Source organism: Ascaphus truei, chromosome 18 (assembly GCF_040206685.1).
Source record: "Ascaphus truei isolate aAscTru1 chromosome 18, aAscTru1.hap1, whole genome shotgun sequence".
In the NCBI taxonomy this organism is placed as follows: domain Eukaryota; kingdom Metazoa; phylum Chordata; class Amphibia; order Anura; family Ascaphidae; genus Ascaphus; species Ascaphus truei.
In genome coordinates this window covers 9418752-9438480 of record NC_134500.1, presented here as the reverse complement: position 1 = coordinate 9438480, position 19729 = coordinate 9418752, and the positions used below count along the sequence as shown (strand labels likewise).

Below are 19729 nucleotides of genomic sequence, written 5' to 3'. Positions count from 1 at the left end.
GGCAAAGTATTTGAAGCTTTATTTAGTTCATCGTCATATAACACAGGGGGGGCAACTCCAGTCCTCAAGGGCCACCGAATGGTCAGGTTTGCAGGATATCCCTGCTTCAGCACAGGTGGCTCAATCAGTCCCAGCTTCAGCACAGGTGGCTCAGTCAGTCCCAGCTTCAGCACAGGTGGCTCAATCAGTCCTAGCTTCAGCACAGGTGGCTCAATCAGTCCCAGCTTCAGCACAGGTGGCTCAGTCAGTCCCAGCTTCAGCACAAGTGGCTTAATCTTTGACTGAGCCACTGATTGAGCCACCAGTGCTGAAGCAGGGATATCCTGAAAATCTTACCTGTTGGTAGCCCTTGAGGACTGGATACCCCATATATAACAGGAGAACAAAATCTCCTACGCGTTTCACGCCCAGCGGAGCTTTCTCAGCAGTTTTTCTCTGAATGAGGCATGGCGTTGTCCGTGACATACCCCGGATTCACAGGGACATACCGCGGGGTTACAAGGACATACCCCGGGGTCACGGGGACATACCGCGGGGTCACAGGGACATACCGTGACATACCGCGGGGTCACAGGGACATACCGCGGGGTCACACGGACATACTGCAGGGTCACAGGGACATACCCCGGGGTCACAGGGACATACCGCCGGGTCACGGGGACATACCGCGGGGTCACACGGACATACTGCAGGGTCACTGGGACATGCCCCGGGGTCACAGGGACATACCGCCGGGTCACGGGGACATACCGCGGGGTCACATGGACATACCGCGGGGTCACGGGGACATACCGCGGGGTCACATGGACATACCGCGGGGTCGCGGGGACATACCGTGGGGTCACAGTGACATAACCCGGGGTCACAGGGACATACCGCGGGGTCACAGGGACATGCCCTGGGGTCATAGGGACATACCCCGGGGTCACAGGGACATGCCCCGGGGTCATAGGGACATACCCCGGGGTCATAGGGACATACCGCGGGGTCACAGGGACATGCCCCGGGGTCATAGGGACATACCCCGGGGTCACAGGGACATACCGCGGGGTCACAGGGACATACCGCGGGGTCACAGCTGATGCAGTGTTGTGTTTTTCAGCCATTAAATACAACGTCACCATAGACGAGCGGAGATACACCCCCCGCGCAGTGATAGACGAGATCGGAGGCGACAAGCACCTGGTGAAAACCATCCGAGCCTCCAGCGGGCACAACCAGTGCCAACAGCTCAACTTCCATGTGCTGGTGCGTGGCAGAGCCAGGGCACCAAACCATTCTGCATGGGGGAGGGGAGAGGGGCAAGGAGGCGGCATTGCGGTTGAGAGGAGAGAATGAAATGAGTGGGCACTGGCAGAACTCTTGGTGCTGGGAGGGGTAACCCATTGGCTGAGGGAGGCAGAACCAGAGGACTGAGCTGTGTTGAGTTGTGCTGTTGAGTTGTTGTGTTGTTGTGTTGAGCGTGTTATGTGTTGTGTGGCACGGTTCAGTCAGGGAGTGGGAATATAATTGGGGATAAGCCGCCCCCTCCTGATACCCCTCCTCATATTCACATGTACGGATTAATAGGACACAGCCGACTATGTGAAGCCAATAACCTTCTCCCTGGAGTACGACCTGGCGTTCCCAGACCAGGGCCCGGTGCTGGAGGAGGACTGGCCGACCTCGCTCAAAGTCTCGGTACGTGACGTGTGAGACGCTGACACAAGATGGGAACCCCCCCCCCCACAACCCCCCTACCCCCCCCCCCCCAGAACCCCCCTACCCCCTCCCAACCTCTGTCCCCTCAGAGCAATTATTTTATGTACAAAGGATTCGGGCGCAGACGCTGCTCCTGCAACATATTCATTTCTTTCCGTCATTTGGGGCAAATTGTTCCGATGTTGCACAATCCTGGCAAAGAGACACAGGTTCTCCGTACACGGGGGGTGAGGGGCGCGTCTGACCCGCATGTGGGGGGGGGGACACTAACAGTGAGGGGGGCGTTATTACCCGCGTCTCTGGGATCTTAATATGGCCGCTGCCATTCACAATTAATAGGACAACAGGTTGTCATCGTAGCTGCGGATGCCAGGGAAATAATAAACGGGTGAAAACTCAGCACAACTGGACCTGGGGGGGGATGAGTCTGCCCCGGTGGGAGTGGGGGGCTCCCAGGAGTGGGGGGCTCCCCCGGGATTCACACCTCGTGATGACGTCTCTCCCCTGTGTCAGGTCCCTTTCTGGAACGGGTGTAACCAGGATGAACACTGTGTCCCCGACCTGTCTCTGGAAGTGAAGCACGACATTCCTACAGCAATGTGAGTGTGTGTCCGTGTGTGTGAGTATCGTGTGAGTGTGTGTCCGTGTGTGTGAGTATCGTGTGAGTGTGTGTCCCTGTGTGAGTATCGTGTGTGTGAGTGTCGTTGTGTGTGTGAGTATCGTGTGTGTGTGTGTCCGTGTGTGTGAGTATCGTGTGTGAGTATCGTGTGTGTGTGTCCGTGTGTGAGTATCGTGTGAGTGTGTGTCCGTGTGTGAGTATCTTGTGTGTGTGAGTATCGTGTGTGTGTGTGTGTCCGTGTGTGTGAGTATCGTGTGTGAGTATCGTGTGTGTGTCCGTGTGTGTGATTATCGTTGCGTGTGAGTATCGTGTGTGTGTGTCTGTGTGTGTGAGTATCGTGTCGTGTGTGAGTATCGTGTGTGTGTGTCCGTGTGTGTGAGTTTCGTTGTGTGTGTGAGTATCGTGTGTGTGTGTCCGTGTGTGTGAGTGTCGTTGTGTGTGAGTATCGTGTGTGTGTGTGTGTCCGTGTGTGTGAGTATCGTTGTGTGTGTCTGTGTATGTGTGTGTGTGTGTCCGTGTGTGTGTGTGTCCGTGTGTGAGTATCATTGTGTATTTGTAGCTTTGTGTTTGTGAGTATCGTTGTGTGTGTGTGTCCGTGTGTGTGTGTGTCCCCGTGTGTGTGTGTCCGTGTGTCCGTGTGTGAGTATCATTGTGTATTTGTAGCATTGTGTGTGGGATCATTATACAGCTTTTTTTTTTTTTTTTTTTCGGGCGCCGCAGGCGCTTCCCATTGTTCGGCGCATTAACGCTGAACGGGGAAACGGGCCGTGCGCGGCCGCAAGATGCGGCTGGCGAGCGGCCAAGTTCGGCGGCTGCCGAAAAAAGCCCCGAAAAATTGCGGCTAATTGTTAGAATAAAGCTGGCCGCAGCAGTATGTGTACATGTATCGATGTGTTAGTGTGTTGAATTACTTGTGGTGTCTCTGCATACGTGTGTGCATGCATGTTTATATGTACACACGCATGTATCACAGAATCATGATTCCTCCTCACATGTGGCTTTCCCTCCCATGTCACGTGTGCCTGAGCTGTTCACGTGTGGGACGGGGGGACGGGATATTCCCTTGCAGCTGGAATGTATTCGGAACACATGTAATATGTTACTGTAATGTTAATGGGAGCTGTAAGTGTTTCCAGCAGGCTATGCGCACGTCCCAGGCTGGGTATTGTTACTCGCGCAGTATGTGTCCATGTAATAACCGGAGGGGGAGGGACCCACTCACTGTGAGGGGGCCGCTCCCGCCAGCTGTGCTCAGGAACCGGAGGGAGAGGGACCCACTCACTGTGAGGGGGCCGCTCCCGCCAGCTGTGCTCAGGAACCGGAGGGGGAGGGACCCACTCACTGTGAGGGGGCCGCTCCCGCCAGCTGTGCTCAGGAACCGGAGGGGGAGGGATCCACTCACTGTGAGGGGGCCGCTCCCGCCAGCTGTGCTCAGGAACCGGAGGGGGGGGGGATCCACTCACTGTGAGGGGGCTGCTCCCGCCAGCTGTGCTCAGGAACCGGAGGCGGAGGGATCCACTCACTGTGAGGGGGCCGCTCCCGCCAGCTGTGCTCAGGAACCGGAGGGGGAGGGATCCACTCACTGTGAGGGGGCCGCTCCCGCCAGCTGTGCTCAGGAACCGGAGGGGGGGGGGATCCACTCACTGTGAGGGGGCTGCTCCCGCCAGCTGTGCTCAGGAACCGGAGGCGGAGGGATCCACTCACTGTGAGGGGGCCGCTCCCGCCAGCTGTGCTCAGGAACCGGAGGGGGAGGGATCCACTCACTGTGAGGGGGCCGCTCCCGCCAGCTGTGCTCAGGAACCGGAGGGGGAGGGATCCACTCACTGTGAGGGGGCCACTCCCGCCAGCTGTGCTCAGGAACCGGAGGGGGGGGGGATCCACTCACTGTGAGGGGGCCGCTCCCGCCAGCTGTGCTCAGGAACCGGAGGGGGGGGGGGGATCCACTCACTGTCTGGAGTACAGATGTTTCTGACCTAAAATCATCAATCCCTCACAGGCCGGGGGGAGGGGTCCCACTGGCATCAGGAAACAAAACACCCCACAAACACTGGGACCCCAGAATTATTCCATTCAATGTTCTGTACCCACAAAACCTCCTTATGGTGCAATATTGTGCAAATAGTGAAAAGATATTAGAATGTCTAGCACAGAGTGTGTACTCAAAATACTCACAAACGTGAGGGAGGATACAGACACGTAAAGGTATCTTTACGAACTGATGTCAATCTGTGTGGTTAGTTGTTGCCAGAGGAGTGTGGTTATCAGCTGACCTTAGGATAGGAAACACTGGACATAGCGTAGACTGTTTGGCAGTTTAATACATTTAGTAGGTAAAATCCAATCTACTCACATGTAGCAAGATAAAAAACAGCATTTTTGATCACAATGATCTCTGCAAATTCCGCTTGATGCTGCCACCGGATAGGATCTCTCTCTCGGGTTTTCTCCTTCTCTGCTGTGCGTGTCACCAGTGCGTGTCAGCGACCGGAAGTGACGTCATCAGCATCCGAGGGTTCCGGTGGGTAGAGACAGCGTCACTCTACGCGTTTCACCTCTTGGCGTCTTCAGGAGACTCCTGAAGACGCCAAGAGGTGAAACGCGTAGAGTGACGCTGTCTCTACCCACCGGAACCCTCGGATGCTGATGACGTCACTTCCGGTCGCTGACACGCACTGGTGACACGCACAGCAGAGAAGGAGAAAACCCGAGAGAGAGATCCTATCCGGTGGCAGCATCAAGCGGAATTTGCAGAGATCATTGTGATCAAAAATGCTGTTTTTTATCTTGCTACATGTGAGTAGATTGGATTTTACCTACTAAATGTATTAAACTGCCAAACAGTCTACGCTATGTCCAGTGTTTCCTATCCTAAGGTCAGCTGATAACCACACTCCTCTGGCAACAACTAACCACACAGATTGACATCAGTTCGTAAAGATACCTTTACGTGTCTGTATCCTCCCTCACGTTTGTGAGTATTTTGAGTACACACTCTGTGCTAGACATTCTAATATCTTTTCACTATTTGCACAATATTGCACCATAAGTATTTTTTATGTGTTCCCACATGGTATGCGCTTCCTGATGACTCACCTGCCACTTGTCCAAACGAGGATTGAGAAAGAAATCCTACACCAGGTTACAGCTGCAATCAACTACTATGTTTGTCTGAGTATCACTTTATCACTATTGTATTGATTATCTCACTATTGTTATAAATGTATATGAGCGCCACTATTGGTTAAACACCCCTCCTATTTTCACCCACAAAACCTCCCCAGATGCGGAACCCTTTCTAATAACTTCATTTCACACGGCGCTTTTCTCCCAGCGGGAAACAAAGCGCGTCATAATGACATCACAGTGCGTGGCACGCAGCGCCGCGCATCAACATTTACAGGCACGCTCCCTGCCCCGCAGAGCTTACAATCTATGTTTGGTGCCTGAGGCACAGGGAGATAAAGTGACTTGCCCGGGATTTGCTCCAGCTTCACCCGCTTCAACGTGAGTGCCATTGTTTACAGCGTCGGCGCCTTTACCCGCGGAGCCGCTGCTGCGGGCCACGCGGGAAGAGCCACGTGGGAACGGAGCTGATATTGTAGATGCTGGGATAACTATTAATAATAATAAGCTCTGGACAAGGGCAATACATTAACCCCTTGAGTGCCCCGAGGTTTCCGGTACCTTCCTTCTGCTTGGCCAAGCCCCCGCGGCGGTGAGGAGCCCGGGACAGCAGAGGAGTTCCGGGACTGTACATAAGAAAGTAGTGATACTGTGCACCTCCACATCTGCTTCAGGGGGACAGCTCTGTCTCTGTGGGGATGTGGCTCTCTCTCTCTCACAGTCTCTTACTGCTTGCTGGGTGTCTCTTGCAGGGAGTTCTGTCAGCGCTCTCTCAGGCGACCCCTCTCCGAGTGTGCGGCCTTCACGCGCTCCTTCGACGCGTCCGTCTCTGTCATTGAGGGCAGCAGGAGGCGGGTGGCGCTGGAGGTGGTGCTGGAAAACAGAGGGGAGAACGCGTACAGCACCGTGCTCAACATCTCCAGCTCGCGGAACCTGCAGTTTGCCAGCCTGATCCCCAAGGTGAGAGCCTGCGAATCAGATATAGGACCACCGATAAGCAGAGTCCCCCCATATCTCCATCTGCATGCCCCCCAATCTCCCAAAAGGTTAAGTTTGACACCCAGGTCTCGGTGATTCTTCTACAGCACCCCAGGTGTGGCACACACGGGAGTAAGTCACTTAACCTCCCTTGGTTGGCAAGAGTCGATTGTGAGCTCTAAGGCCTAGGGAGTAATGCAATCTGAATGATTTTACTTGGCGCGGTGCGGATCAGGCCGGCAGAGCTATGTGATGTATAACGCGCTGTGCTTGTCTTACTTGGCGCGGTGCTGATCAGGCCGGCAGAGCTATGTGATGTATAACGCGCTGTGCTTGTCTTACTTGGCGCGGTGCGGATCAGGCCGGCAGAGCTATGTGATGTATAACGCGCTGTGCTTGTCTTACTTGGCGCAGTGCGGATCAGGCCGGCAGAGCTATGTGATGTATAACGCGCTGTGCTTGTACTTGGCGCGGTGCGGATCAGGCCGGCAGAGCTATGTGATGTATAACGCGCTGTGCTTGTCTTACTTGGCGCGGTGCGGATCAGGCCGGCAGAGCTATGTGATGTATAACGCGCTGTGCTTGTCTTACTTGGCGCGGTGCGGATCAGGCCGGCAGAGCTATGTGATGTATAACGCGCTGTGCTTGTCTTACTTGGCGCGGTGCGGATCAGGCCGGCAGAGCTATGTGATGTATAACGCGCTGTGCTTGTCTTACTTGGCGCGGTGCGGATCAGGCCGGCAGAGCTATGTGATGTATAACGCGCTGTGCTTGTCTTACTTGGCGCGGTGCGGATCAAGCCGGCAGAGCTATGTGATGTATAACGCGCTGTGCTTGTACTTGGCGCGGTGCGGATCAGGCCGGCAGAGCTATGTGATGTATAATGCGCTGTGCTTGTCTTACTTGGCGCGGTGCGGATCAGGCCGGCAGAGCTATGTGATGTATAACGCGCTGTTCTTGTCTTACTTGGCGCGGTGCGGATCAGGCCGGCAGAGCTATGTGATGTATAACGCGCTGTGCTTGTCTTACTTGGCGCGGTGCGGATCAGGCCGGCAGAGCTATGTGATGTATAACGCGCTGTGCTTGTCTTACTTGGCGCGGTGCGGATCAGGCCGGCAGAGCTATGTGATGTATAACGCGCTGTGCTTGTCTTACTTGGCGCAGTGCGGATCAGGCCGGCAGAGCTATGTGATGTATAACGCGCTGTGCTTGTACTTGGCGTGGTGCTGATCAGACCGGCAGAGCTATGTGATGTATAACGCGCTGTTCGTGTCTTACTTGGCGCGGTGCGGATCAGGCCGGCAGGGCTATGTGATGTATAACGCTCTGTGCTTGTCTTACTTGGCGCGGTGCGGTTCAGGCCGGCAGAGCTATGTGATGAATAACGCGCTGTGCTTGTACTTGGCGCGGTGCGGATCAGACCGGCAGAGCTATGTGATGTATAATGCGCTGTGCTTGTACTTGGCGCGGTGCGGATCAGGTTGGCAGAGCTATGTGATGTATAACGCGCTGTGCTTTACATACTTGGCGCGGTGCGGATCAGTCCGGCTCAGCTATGTGATGTATAACGCGCTGTGCTTGTACTTGGCGCAGTGCGGATCAGGCCGGCAGAGCTATGTGATGTATAACGCGCTGTGCTTGTACTTGGCGCGGTGCGGATCAGGCCGGCAGAGCTATGTGATGTATAACGCGCTGTGCTTGTCTTACTTGGCGCAGTGTGGATCAGGCCGGCAGAGCTATGTGATGTATAATGCGCTGTGCTTGTCTTACTTGGCGCAGTGCGGATCAGGCCGGCAGAGCTATGTGATGTATAACGCGCTGTGCTTGTCTTACTTGGCGCGGTGCGGATCAGGCCGGCAGAGCTATGTGATGTATAACGCGCTGTACTTGGCGCAGTGCGGATCAGGCCGGCAGAGCTATGTGATGTATAACGCGCTGTGCTTGTCTTACTTGGCGCAGTGCGGATCAGGCCGGCAGAGCTATGTGATGTATAGCGCGCTGTTCTTGTACTTGGCGCGGTGCTGATCAGACCGGCAGAGCTATGTGATGTATAACGCGCTGTGCTTGTACTTGGCGCAGTGCGGATCAGGCCGGCAGAGCTATGTGATGTATAACGCGCTGTGCTTGTCTTACTTGGCGCAGTGCGGATCAGGCCGGCAGAGCTATGTGATGTATAACGCGCTGTGCTTGTCTTACTTGGCGCGGTGCGGATCAGGCCGGCAGAGCTATGTGATGTATAACGCGCTGTGCTTGTACTTGGCGCGGTGCGGATCAGGCCGGCAGAGCTATGTGATGTATAGCGCGCTGTGCTTGTACTTGGCGCAGTGCGGATCAGACCGGCAGAGCTATGTGATGTATAACGCGCTGTGCTTGTACTTGGCGTGGTGCGGATCAGGCCGGCAGAGCTATGTGATGTATAACGCGTTGTGCTTGTCTTACTTGGCGCGGTGCGGATCAGGCGGCAGAGCTATGTGATGTATAACGCGCTGTGCTTGTACTTGGCGCGGTGCGGATCAGGCCAGCAGAGCTATGTGATGTATAACGCGCTGTTCTTGTCTTACTTGGCGCGGTGCGGATCAGGCCGGCAGAGCTATGTGATGTATAACGCGCTGTGCTTGTCTTACTTGGCGCGGTGCGGATCAAGCCGGCAGAGCTATGTGATGTATAACGCGCTGTGCTTGTCTTACTTGGCGCAGTGCGGATCAGGCCGGCAGAGCTATGTGATGTATAACGCGCTGTGCTTGTACTTGGCGCGGTGCTGATCAGACCGGCAGAGCTATGTGATGTATAACGCGCTGTGCTTGTCTTACTTGGCGCGGTGCGGATCAGGCCGGCAGAGCTATGTGATGTATAACGCTCTGTGCTTGTCTTACTTGGCGCGGTGCGGTTCAGGCCGGCAGAGCTATGTGATGTATAACGCGCTGTGCTTGTACTTGGCGCGGTGCGGATCAGACCGGCAGAGCTATGTGATGTATAATGCGCTGTGCTTGTACTTGGCGCGGTGCGGATCAGGCTGGCAGAGCTATGTGATGTATAACGCGCTGTGCTTGTCTTACTTGGCGCGGTGCGGATCAGTCCGGCTCAGCTATGTGATGTATAACGCGCTGTGCTTGTCTTACTAGGCGCAGTGCGGATCAGGCCGGCAGAGCTATGTGATGTATAACGCGCTGTGCTTGTCTTACTTGGCGCGGTGCGGATCAGGCCGGCAGAGCTATGTGATGTATAACGCGCTGTGCTTGTACTTGGTGCGGATCAGGCCGGCAGAGCTATGTGATGTATAACGCGCTGTGCTTGTCTTACTTGGCGCAGTGTGGATCAGGCCGGCAGAGCTATGTGATGTATAACGCGCTGTGCTTGTCTTACTTGGCGCGGTGCGGATCAGGCCGGCAGAGCTATGTGATGTATAACGTGCTGTGCTTGTCTTACTTGGCGCAGTGCGGATCAGGCCGGCAGAGCTATGTGATGTATAATGCGCTGTGCTTGTCTTACTTGGCACGGTGCGGATCAGGCCGGCAGAGCTATGTGATGTATAACGCGCTGTGCTTGTACTTGGCGCAGTGCGGATCAGGCCGGCAGAGCTATGTGATGTATAACGCGCTGTGCTTGTCTTACTTGGCGCAGTGCGGATCAGGCCGGCAGAGCTATGTGATGTATAACGCGCTGTGCTTGTACTTGGCGCGGTGCGGATCAGGCCGGCAGAGCTATGTGATGTATAGCGCGCTGTGCTTGTACTTGGCGCAGTGCGGATCAGGCCGGCAGAGCTATGTGATGTATAACGCGCTGTGCTTGTCTTACTTGGCGCGGTGCGGATCAGGCCGGCAGAGCTATGTGATGTATAACGCGCTGTGCTTGTACTTGGCGCGGTGCGGATCAGGCCGGCAGAGCTATGTGATGTATAACGTGCTGTGCTTGTACTTGGCGCGGTGCGGATCAGGCCGGCAGAGCTATGTGATGTATAACGCGCTGTGCTTGTCTTACTTGGCGCAGTGCGGATCAGGCCGGCAGAGCTATGTGATGTATAACGCGCTGTGCTTGTCTTACATGGCGCGGTGCGGACCAGGCCGGCAGAGCTATGTGATGTATAACGCGCTGTGCTTGTCTTACTTGGCGCGGTGCGGATCAGGCCGGCAGAGCTATGTGATGTATAACGCGCTGTACTTGGCGCAGTGCAGATCAGGCCGGCAAAGCTATGTGATGTATAACGCGCTGTGCTTGTCTTACTTGGCGCGGTGCGGATCAGTCCGGCTCAGCTATGTGATGTATAACGCGCTGTGCTTGTCTTACTTGGCGCGGTGCGGATCAGTCCGGCTCAGCTATGTGATGTATAACGCGCTGTGCTTGTCTTACTTGGCGCAGTGCGGATCAGGCCGGCAGAGCTATGTGATGTATAACGCTCTGTGCTTGTCTTACTTGGCGCAGTGCGGATCAGGCCGGCAGAGCTATGTGATGTAGAACGCGCTGTGCTTGTACTTGGCGCGGTGCGGATCAGGCCGGCAGAGCTATGTGATGTATAACGCGCTGTGCTTGTCTTACTTGGCGCGGTGCGGATCAGGCCGGCAGAGCTATGTGATGTATAACGCGCAGTACTTGGCGCAGTGCGGATCAGGTCGGCAGAGCTATGTAATGTATAACGCACTGTGCTTGTCTTACTTGGCGCAGTGCGGATCAGGCCGGCAGAGCTATGTGATGTATAACGTGCTGTGCTTGTCTTACTTGGCGCGGTGCGGATCAGGCCGGCAGAGCTATGTGATGTATAACGCGCAGTACTTGGCGCAGTGCGGATCAGGTCGGCAGAGCTATGTAATGTATAACGCACTGTGCTTGTCTTACTTGGCGCAGTGCGGATCAGGCCGGCAGAGCTATGTGATGTATAACGTGCTGTGCTTGTCTTACTTGGCGCAGTGCGGATCAGGCCGGCAGAGCTATGTGATGTATAACGCGCTGTGCTTGTCTTACTTGGCGCGGTGCGGATCAGGCCGGCAGAGCTATGTGATGTATAACGCGCTGTGCTTGTCTTACTTGGCGCGGTGCGGATCAGGCCGGCAGAGCTATGTGATGTATAACGCGCTGTGCTTGTCTTACTTGGCGCGGTGCGGATCAGGCCGGCAGAGCTATGTGATGTATAACGCGCTGTGCTTGTCTTACTTGGCGCGGTGCGGATCAGGCCGGCAGAGCTATGTGATGTATAACGCGCTGTACTTGGCGCAGTGCGGATCAGGCCGGCAGAGCTATGTGATGTATAACGCGCTGTGCTTGTCTTACTTGGCGCGGTGCAGATCAGGCCGGCAGAGCTATGTGATGTATAACGCGCTGTGCTTGTCTTACTTGGCGCAGTGCGGATCAGGCCGGCAGAGCTATGTGATGTATAACGCGCTGTGCTTGTCTTACTTGGCGCGGTGCGGATCAGGCCGGCAGAGCAATGTGATGTATAACGCGCTGTGCTTGTACTTGGCGCGGTGCTGATCAGGCCGGCAGAGCTATGTGATGTATAACGCGCTGTGCTTGTACTTGGCGCGGTGCTGATCAGGGCGGCAGAGCTATGTGATGTATAACGCGCTGTGCTTGTACTTGGCGCGGTGCTGATCAGGCCGGCAGAGCTATGTGATGTATAACGCGCTGTGCTTGTCTTTCTTGGCGCGGTGCAGATCAGGCCGGCAGAGCTATGTGATGTATAACGCGCTGTGCTTGTCTTACTTGGCACGGTGCGGATCAGGCCGGCAGAGCTATGTGATGTATAACGCGCTGTGCTTGTACTTGGCGCAGTGCGGATCAGGCCGGCAGAGCTATGTGATGTATAATGCGCTGTGCTTGTACTTGGCGCAGTGCGGATCAGGCTGGCAGAGCTGCGTGATGTATAACGCGCTGTGCTTGTACTTGGCGCGGTGCGGATCAGGTCGGCAGAGCTATGTGATGTATAACGCGCTGTGCTTGTCTTACAGGAGGAATCGGACATTAAGATTGAATGTAAGAGCAATGAGCAGACTCCACACACCAAGACCTGTAATGTCAGCTTCCCTTTCTTCCGGGCAAAGGCCAAGGTGGGCAAACGAGAGTCAGACTCAGGGAAGGAAGGGGGAGGCTGGCACTGCCCATACTGCACTGCACCTGTTCTGGGGAGGCTGGCACTGCCCATGCTGCACCGTACCTATTCTGGGGAGGCTGGCACTGCCCATACTGCACTGCACCTGTACTGGGGAGGCTGGCACTGCACCTGTACTGGGGAGGCTGGCACTGCACCTGTACTGGGGAGGCTGGCACTGCACCTGTACTGGGGAGGCTGGCACTGCCCGCACGAGGTGGGCTTTGCGATCACCCTTTGCTGTTGTGTGTTTGTAACCGCTGCGTGCTTCTCTTTCACTGACGGGGCAGGTGGCGTTCCGGCTGGATTTTGAATTCAGTAAATCTGTGTTCCTCCCGTCTCTGCGGATCCATCTCACAGCGGGCAGGTGGGTGCTGGGCACGGGGTTATCTGCCCCATGTCTCTCCCCGGACCCCCTTATTCTGCTCCTGCTATATCACTCCTTGCCCTCCCAGATGCCCCTGTAGCCCCCCTCTGTGGATGCCCCAGTCTCTCCTACGTGCCCCCCTGGAATGACTGGCAGAAGCTTCTATTCACAGATCTCTGCATGAGACCAAGTGATACTTACTACCACTACTTATTTACAGACCTCAATTTCCAACGGATTGAAACCGCCCAAATCCTTTTGCCCATCTGTAGTCCTTAAACCTGGGACCTAAAACAGTCGTCAAGGGCCCCCAACGTACCAGGTTTTAAGGATATCCCTGCTTCAGCACAGGTGACTCAATCCGTCCCAGCTTCAGCACAAGTGGCTCAATCAGTGGCTCAGTCTTCGACTGAGCCACTGATTGAGCCACCTGTGCTGAAGCTGGGACTGAGCCACTGATTGAGCTACCTGTGCTGAAGCAGGGATATCCATGAAAGCTGGCCTGCTGGTGGCCCTTGAGTTTGACGCCTGCCTTAGACCAATCAGTGTAATTCGTGTCTCTGACAGTGATAGCGAGGAGCTGGAGACCACGAGGGACGATAACGCGGTTCTGCTGGACTTTCACCTCAAGTATGAATCGGATCTTCTGTTCACCAGGTACGGCTTCTGTTACCCGGGCACGTCCCGCTCATCTTCTGTGGCACGTCCCGCTCACCTTCTGTGGCACGTCCCGCTCACCTTCTGTGGCACGTCCCGCTCACTTTCTGTGACACGTCCGCTCACCTTCTGTGGCACGTCCCGCTCACCTTCTGTGGCACGTCCTGCTCACTTTCTGTGGCATGTCCCGCTCATTTTCTGTGACACGTCCCGCTCACTTTCTGTGGCACGTCCCGCTCACTTTCTGTGGCACGTCCCGCTCACTTTCTGTGGCACGTCCCGCTCACCTTCTGTGGCACGTCCCGCTCACCTTCTGTGGCAGTCCCGCTCACCTTCTGTGGCACGTCCCGCTCACCTTCTGTGGCACGTCCCGCTCACCTTCTGTGGCACGTCCCGCTCACCTTCTGTGGCACGTCCCGCTCACCTTCTGTGGCACGTCCCGCTCACCTTCTGTGGCACGTCCCGCTCACTTTCTGTGACACGTCCCGCTCACCTTCTGTGGCACGTCCCGCTCACTTTCTGTGGCACGTCCCGCTTACCTTCTGCGACACGTCCCGCTCACCTTCCGTGGCACGTCCCTCTCCCCTTGTGTAAGGACCCCCAGCTGTTTGTCCCCAGGTATGAAATAGGTGACAGAAGTGATGGACACAGCCGCCTGATAACCCTTCCCCTGCGGTGTCTCGCCTCTTGTTACAGACACTCCAGCCTGGATCAGTATGAAATCCCCTCCGCTGGATCCAGGGACGGATACAATGTCATCGGACCCCCATTCAACTGCTCCTTCACGGTAATACGGACCGGGGTCTCCATGTGACCAGCGTGTCGGGAGTTAAAAACGAAAGCATTGCAAATCCCCTGAAGGGTTAAAACCGCATCACATGTCCCTCTGCGGGCAAAGAGGTCCAATGCAAGTTACTCTTTGTACTGCGCCACGGCACTTGCAAGAGTTATATATATAAAAGAAAGCTATTTATGAGCCACTTAGTGGCCACTGAAGCAGGATCACATCTCCGTGTCACCTCCTTGTGACCTCGGACACGTTACTGTGTTTCCGTGGCACCACAATTAGATTGCAAGCTCTGTGGGGGAAGAAGCTTATTGTGCCAGACTGTTATCCTGGGCTCCGACCCCAATATCGTCCTCTCTCCCCCCCACCCCCCGACCCCCAGATACAGAACCTGGGCTTCTTTCTCGTGGACGAGGCCACCATTCAGATCACGGTCCCCGTGGCTACTCGTGGAGGGAACCGGCTGCTCCTGCTGCAGGAACTGACAAGTGATCAGGTGCGGGGGGGGGAGGGAGGTGCGGGGGGAGGGAGGTGCGGGGGGGCGGGAGGTGCGGGGGGGGCGGGAGGTGCGGGGCGGGGGGGGAGGGAGGTGCGGGGGGGGCGGGAGGTGCGGGGCGGGGGGGAGGGAGGTGCGGGGGGGAGGGAGGTGTGGGGGGGAGTGCGGGGGGGGGAGGTGCGGGGGGGGAGGGAGGTGCGGGGGGGCGGGAGGTGCGGGGCAGGGGGGAGGGAGGTGCGGGGGGGGCGGGAGGTGCGGGGGGAGGGAGGTGCGTGGCGGGGGGGAGGGAGGTGCGGGGGGGGAGGGAGGTGTGGGGGGGAGTGCAGGAGGGGGAGGTGCGGGGGGGGGGGAGGTGCGGGGGGGGAGTGGGGTGCGGGGGGGGGGGGAGGGAGGTGCGGGGGGAGTGGGGTGCGGGGGGCGGAGGTGCGGGGGGAGGGAGGTGCGGGGGGAGTGGGGGGCGGGGGGCGGAGGTGCGGGGGGAGGGAGGTGCGGGGGGGGGAGTGGGGTGCAGGGGGCAGAGGTGCAGGGGGAGGGAGGTGCGGGGGGGGGGAGTGGGGTGCGGGGGGGGAGGGAGGTGCGGGGGGAGTGGGGTGCGGGGGGCGGAGGTGCGGGGGGAGGGAGGTGCGGGGGGGGGAGTGGGGTGCGGGGGGGGAGGGAGGTGCGGGGGGAGTGGGGTGCGGGGGGCGGAGGTGCGGGGGGAGGGAGGTGCGGGGGGGGGTTCATGTGCGACCCAGAGCGGCAGCTACCCGCGGCTGTTTCGCAGCCCAGAGGTGTGTTATGGTTTTTAGGGTAAGGTTTTTAGATTAAGGAGTTAAGGTTTTTAGGGTGAGGGGTTAAGGGAGCGATTACCCGCGGCAGTGACCTGTCCTGGCGGTGTAACGTTCGCGACTATCCGTCCTAGACGCTTGTGTGTTGCCTGAAAGCCAGTCCCCAAATTCCCTGCATGGTGATCCCCCCCCCACCCCCCGGAGCGGTAACATTGCGTCGGCCTGTTCTCCGTCTCGCAGGAGGGCGCGGCCTGCAACGTTTGGGGGAACAGCACAGATTACCGCAGGAAGCCTTCAGAAGAGGACCTGAGCCAAGTCGTTCGGCTGGTACGTACCATGGGGTTGTGCTGGAGACGCCCCCTTTGGGGTGATCAGGGGGTTGTGCTGGAGATGCCCCCTTTGGGGTGATCAGGGGGTTGTGCTGGAGACGCCCCCATTGGGGTGATCAGGGGGTTGTGCTGGAGACGCCCCCTTTGGGGTGATCAGGGGGTTGTGCTGGAGACGCCCCCATTGGGGTGATCAGGGGGTTGTGCTGGAGATGCCCCCATTGGGGTGATAAGGGGGTTGTGCTGGAGACGCCCCCGTTGGGGTGATCAGGGGGTTGTGCTGGGGTCCCCCCCCCCATTTCTGGAGAGAATTTAATTAGAAGTGGAACTTGCCCTTTATTCAAAGCAAGGCTCCCCTTGGCAGTGAAAGGGTTATTTATCATGGAGTTAGTGCCACTGACCCCCCCGATCCTGCCCCTGTAATGAGGCTGACCGGTCCGTGCCCCTTCCCCCCACTCAGGACACCCTGACCTCTTATTCCAGGATCACAGCAACTCAGACGCTGTGTCCATCGATTGTGCGCTGAGCCTGGCGTCCAATCAGGAGGTGACGTTCACCCTGCACGGGCAGCTCTGGACACGGTCATTCCAAGTGGTGAGTCCAACTCTCACTGTATAGTGATACAGAGTACCCATATAGACCCTTGAAAATGAACGAATACATGGATGGGGGGTTTGCGTGAGACGTGTGGATGGGGAGGGGGGTTTGCGTGAGACGTGTGGATGGGGAGGGGGGTTTGCGTGAGACGTGTGGATGGGGAGGGGGGTTTGCGTGAGACGTGTGGATGGGGAGGGGGGTTTGCGTGAGACGTGTGGATGGGGAGGGGGGTTTGCGTGAGACGTGTGGATGGGGAGGGGGGCTGGTGTGAGACGTGTGGATGGGGAGGGGGGTTTGCGTGAGACGTGTGGATGGGGAGGGGGGTTTGCGTGAGACGTGTAGATGGGGAGGGGGGTTTGCGTGAGACGTGTGGATGGGGAGGGGGGTTTGCGTGAGACGTGTGGATGGGGAGGGGGGTTTGCGTGAGACGTGTGGATGGGGAGGGGGGTTTGCGTGAGACGTGTGGATGAGGAGGGGGGTTTGCGTGAGATGTGTGGATGGGGAGGGGGGTTTGCGTGAGATGTGTGGATGGGGAGGGGGGTTTGCGTGAGACGTGTGGATGGGGAGGGGGGCTGGTGTGAGACGTGTGGATGGGGAGGGGGTTTGCGTGAGACGTGTGGATGGGGAGGGGGTTTGCGTGAGACGTGTGGATGGGGAGGGGGGTTTGCGTGAGACGTGTGGATGGGGAGGGGGGTTTGCGTGAGATATGTGGATGGGGAGGGGGGTTTGCGTGAGACGTGTGGATGGGGAGGGGGGTTTGCGTGAGACGTGTGGATGGGGAGGGGGGTTTGCGTGAGACGTGTGGATGGGGAGGCGGGTTTGCGTGAGATGTGAGGATGGGGAGGGGGGTTTGCGTGAGACGTGAGGATGGGGAGGGGGGTTTGCCTGAGACGTGTGGATGGGGAGGCGGGTTTGCCTGAGACGTGTGGATGGGGAGGGGGGTTTGCGTGAGATGTGTGGATGGGGAGGGGGGTTTGCGTGAGATGTGAGGATGGGGAGGGGGGTTTGCGTGAGACGTGTGGATGGGGAGGGGGGCTGGTGTGAGACGTGTGGATGGGGAGGGGGGTTTGCGTGAGATGTGAGGATGGGGAGGGGGGTTTGCGTGAGACATGTGGATGGGGAGGGGGGTTTGCGTGAGACGTGTGGATGAGGAGGGGGGTTTGCGTGAGACGTGTGGATGGGGAGGGGGGTTTGCGTGAGATGTGTGGATGGGGAGGGGGGTTTGCGTGAACGTGTGGATGGGGGTTTGCGTGAGACGTGTTGATGAGGAGGGGGGTTTGCCTGAGACGTGTGGATGGGGAGGCGGGTTTGCGTGAGATGTGAGGATGGGGAGGGGGGTTTGCGTGAGACGTGTGGATGGGGAGGGGGGTTTGCGTGAGACATGTGGATGGGGAGGGGGGTTTGCGTGAGACGTGTGGATGGGGAGGGGGGTTTGCGTGAGATGTGAGGATGGGGAGGGGGGTTTGCGTGAGACGTGTGGATGGGGAGGGGGGTTTGCGTGAGACGTGTGGATGGGGAGGCGGGTTTGCGTGAGATGTGAGGATGGGGAGGGGGGTTTGCGTGAGACGTGAGGATGGGGAGGGGGGTTTGCGTGAGATGTGTGGATGGGGAGGGGGGTTTGCGTGAACGTGTGGATGGGGGTTTGCGTGAGACGTGTTGATGAGGAGGGGGGTTTGCCTGAGACGTGTGGATGGGGAGGCGGGTTTGCGTGAGATGTGTGGATGGGGAGGGGGGTTTGCGTGAGACGTGTGGATGGGGAGGGGGGTTTGCGTGAGACGTGTGGATGGGGAGGGGGGTTTGCGTGAGACGTGTGGATGGGGAGGCGGGTGTGCGTGAGATGTGAGGATGGGGAGGGGGGTTTGCCTGAGACGTGTGGATGGGGAGGTGGGTTTGCGTGAGATGTGAGGATGGGGAGGCGGGTTTGCGTGAGACGTGTGGATGGGGAGGGGGGTTTGCGTGAGATGTGAGGATGGGGAGGGGGGTTTGCGTGAGATGTGTGGATGGGGAGGGGGGTTTGCGTGAGACGTGTGGATGGGGAGGGGGGTTTGCGTGAGATGTGTGGATGGGGAGGGGGGTTTGCGTGAGACGTGTGGATGGGGAGGCGGGTTTGCGTGAGATGTGAGGATGGGGAGGGGGGTTTGCGTGAGATGTGAGGATGGGGAGGGGGGTTTGCGTGAGACGTGTGGATGGGGAGGGGGGTTTGCCTGAGACGTGTGGATGGGGAGGGGGGTTTGCGTGAGATGTGAGGATGGGGAGGGGGGTTTGCGTGAGATGTGTGGATGGGGAGGGGGGTTTGCGTGAGATGTGTGGATGGGGAGGGGGGTTTGCGTGAGATGTGAGGATGGGGAGGGGGGTTTGCCTGAGACGTGTGGATGGGGAGGTGGGTTTGCGTGAGATGTGAGGATGGGGAGGGGGGTTTGCGTGAGACGTGTGGATGGGGAGGGGGGTTTGCGTGAGATGTGAGGATGGGGAGGGGGGTTTGCGTGAGATGTGAGGATGGGGAGGGGGGTTTGCGTGAGACGTGTGGATGGGGAGGGGGGTTTGCCTGAGACGTGTGGATGGGGAGGCGGGTTTGCGTGAGATGTGAGGATGGGGAGGGGGGTTTGCGTGAGATGTGAGGATGGGGAGGGGGGTTTGCGTGAGACGTGTGGATGGGGAGGGGGGTTGGCGTGAGATGTGTGGATGGGGAGGGGGGTTTGCGTGAGACGTGTGGATGGGGAGGCGGGTTTGCGTGAGATGTGAGGATGGGGAGGTGGGTTTGCGTGAGATGTGTGGATGGGGAGGCGGGTTTGCGTGAGATGTGAGGATGGGGAGGTGGGTTTGCGTGAGATGTGAGGATGGGGAGGGGGGTTTGCGTGAGATGTGAGGATGGGGAGGGGGGTTTGCGTGAGACGTGTGGATGGGGAGGCGGGTTTGCGTGAGATGTGAGGATGGGGAGGGGGGTTTGCGTGAGATGTGAGGATGGGGAGGGGGGTTTGCGTGAGACGTGTGGATGGGGAGGGGGGTTTGCCTGAGACGTGTGGATGGGGAGGCGGGTTTGCGTGAGATGTGAGGATGGGGAGGGGGGTTTGCCTGAGACGTGTGGATGGGGAGGGGGGTTTGCGTGAGATGTGAGGATGGGGAGGGGGGTTTGCGTGAGACGTGTGGATGGGGAGGGGGGTTTGCCTGAGACGTGTGGATGGGGAGGGGGGTTTGCGTGAGATGTGAGGATGGGGAGGGGGGTTTGCGTGAG

At 57.9% G+C, this 19729-nt stretch overlaps 1 protein-coding gene across 1 annotated transcript in view; it reads left to right on the top strand.

Moving 5' to 3' along the window:
- ITGA11 (integrin subunit alpha 11) overlaps positions 1-19729 on the top strand; it is a 59898-nt gene that overhangs the window by 31052 nt on the left and 9117 nt on the right. Inside the window, exons 10-20 of the mRNA XM_075576259.1 lie at positions 1103-1248; positions 1570-1680; positions 2215-2300; positions 6196-6403; positions 12361-12459; positions 12791-12867; positions 13435-13524; positions 14221-14311; positions 14694-14807; positions 15815-15901; positions 16384-16494. Coding sequence (XP_075432374.1) covers positions 1103-1248; positions 1570-1680; positions 2215-2300; positions 6196-6403; positions 12361-12459; positions 12791-12867; positions 13435-13524; positions 14221-14311; positions 14694-14807; positions 15815-15901; positions 16384-16494 — 1220 coding nt within the window. The remainder of the gene's footprint in view (positions 1-1102; positions 1249-1569; positions 1681-2214; positions 2301-6195; positions 6404-12360; positions 12460-12790; positions 12868-13434; positions 13525-14220; positions 14312-14693; positions 14808-15814; positions 15902-16383; positions 16495-19729) is intronic.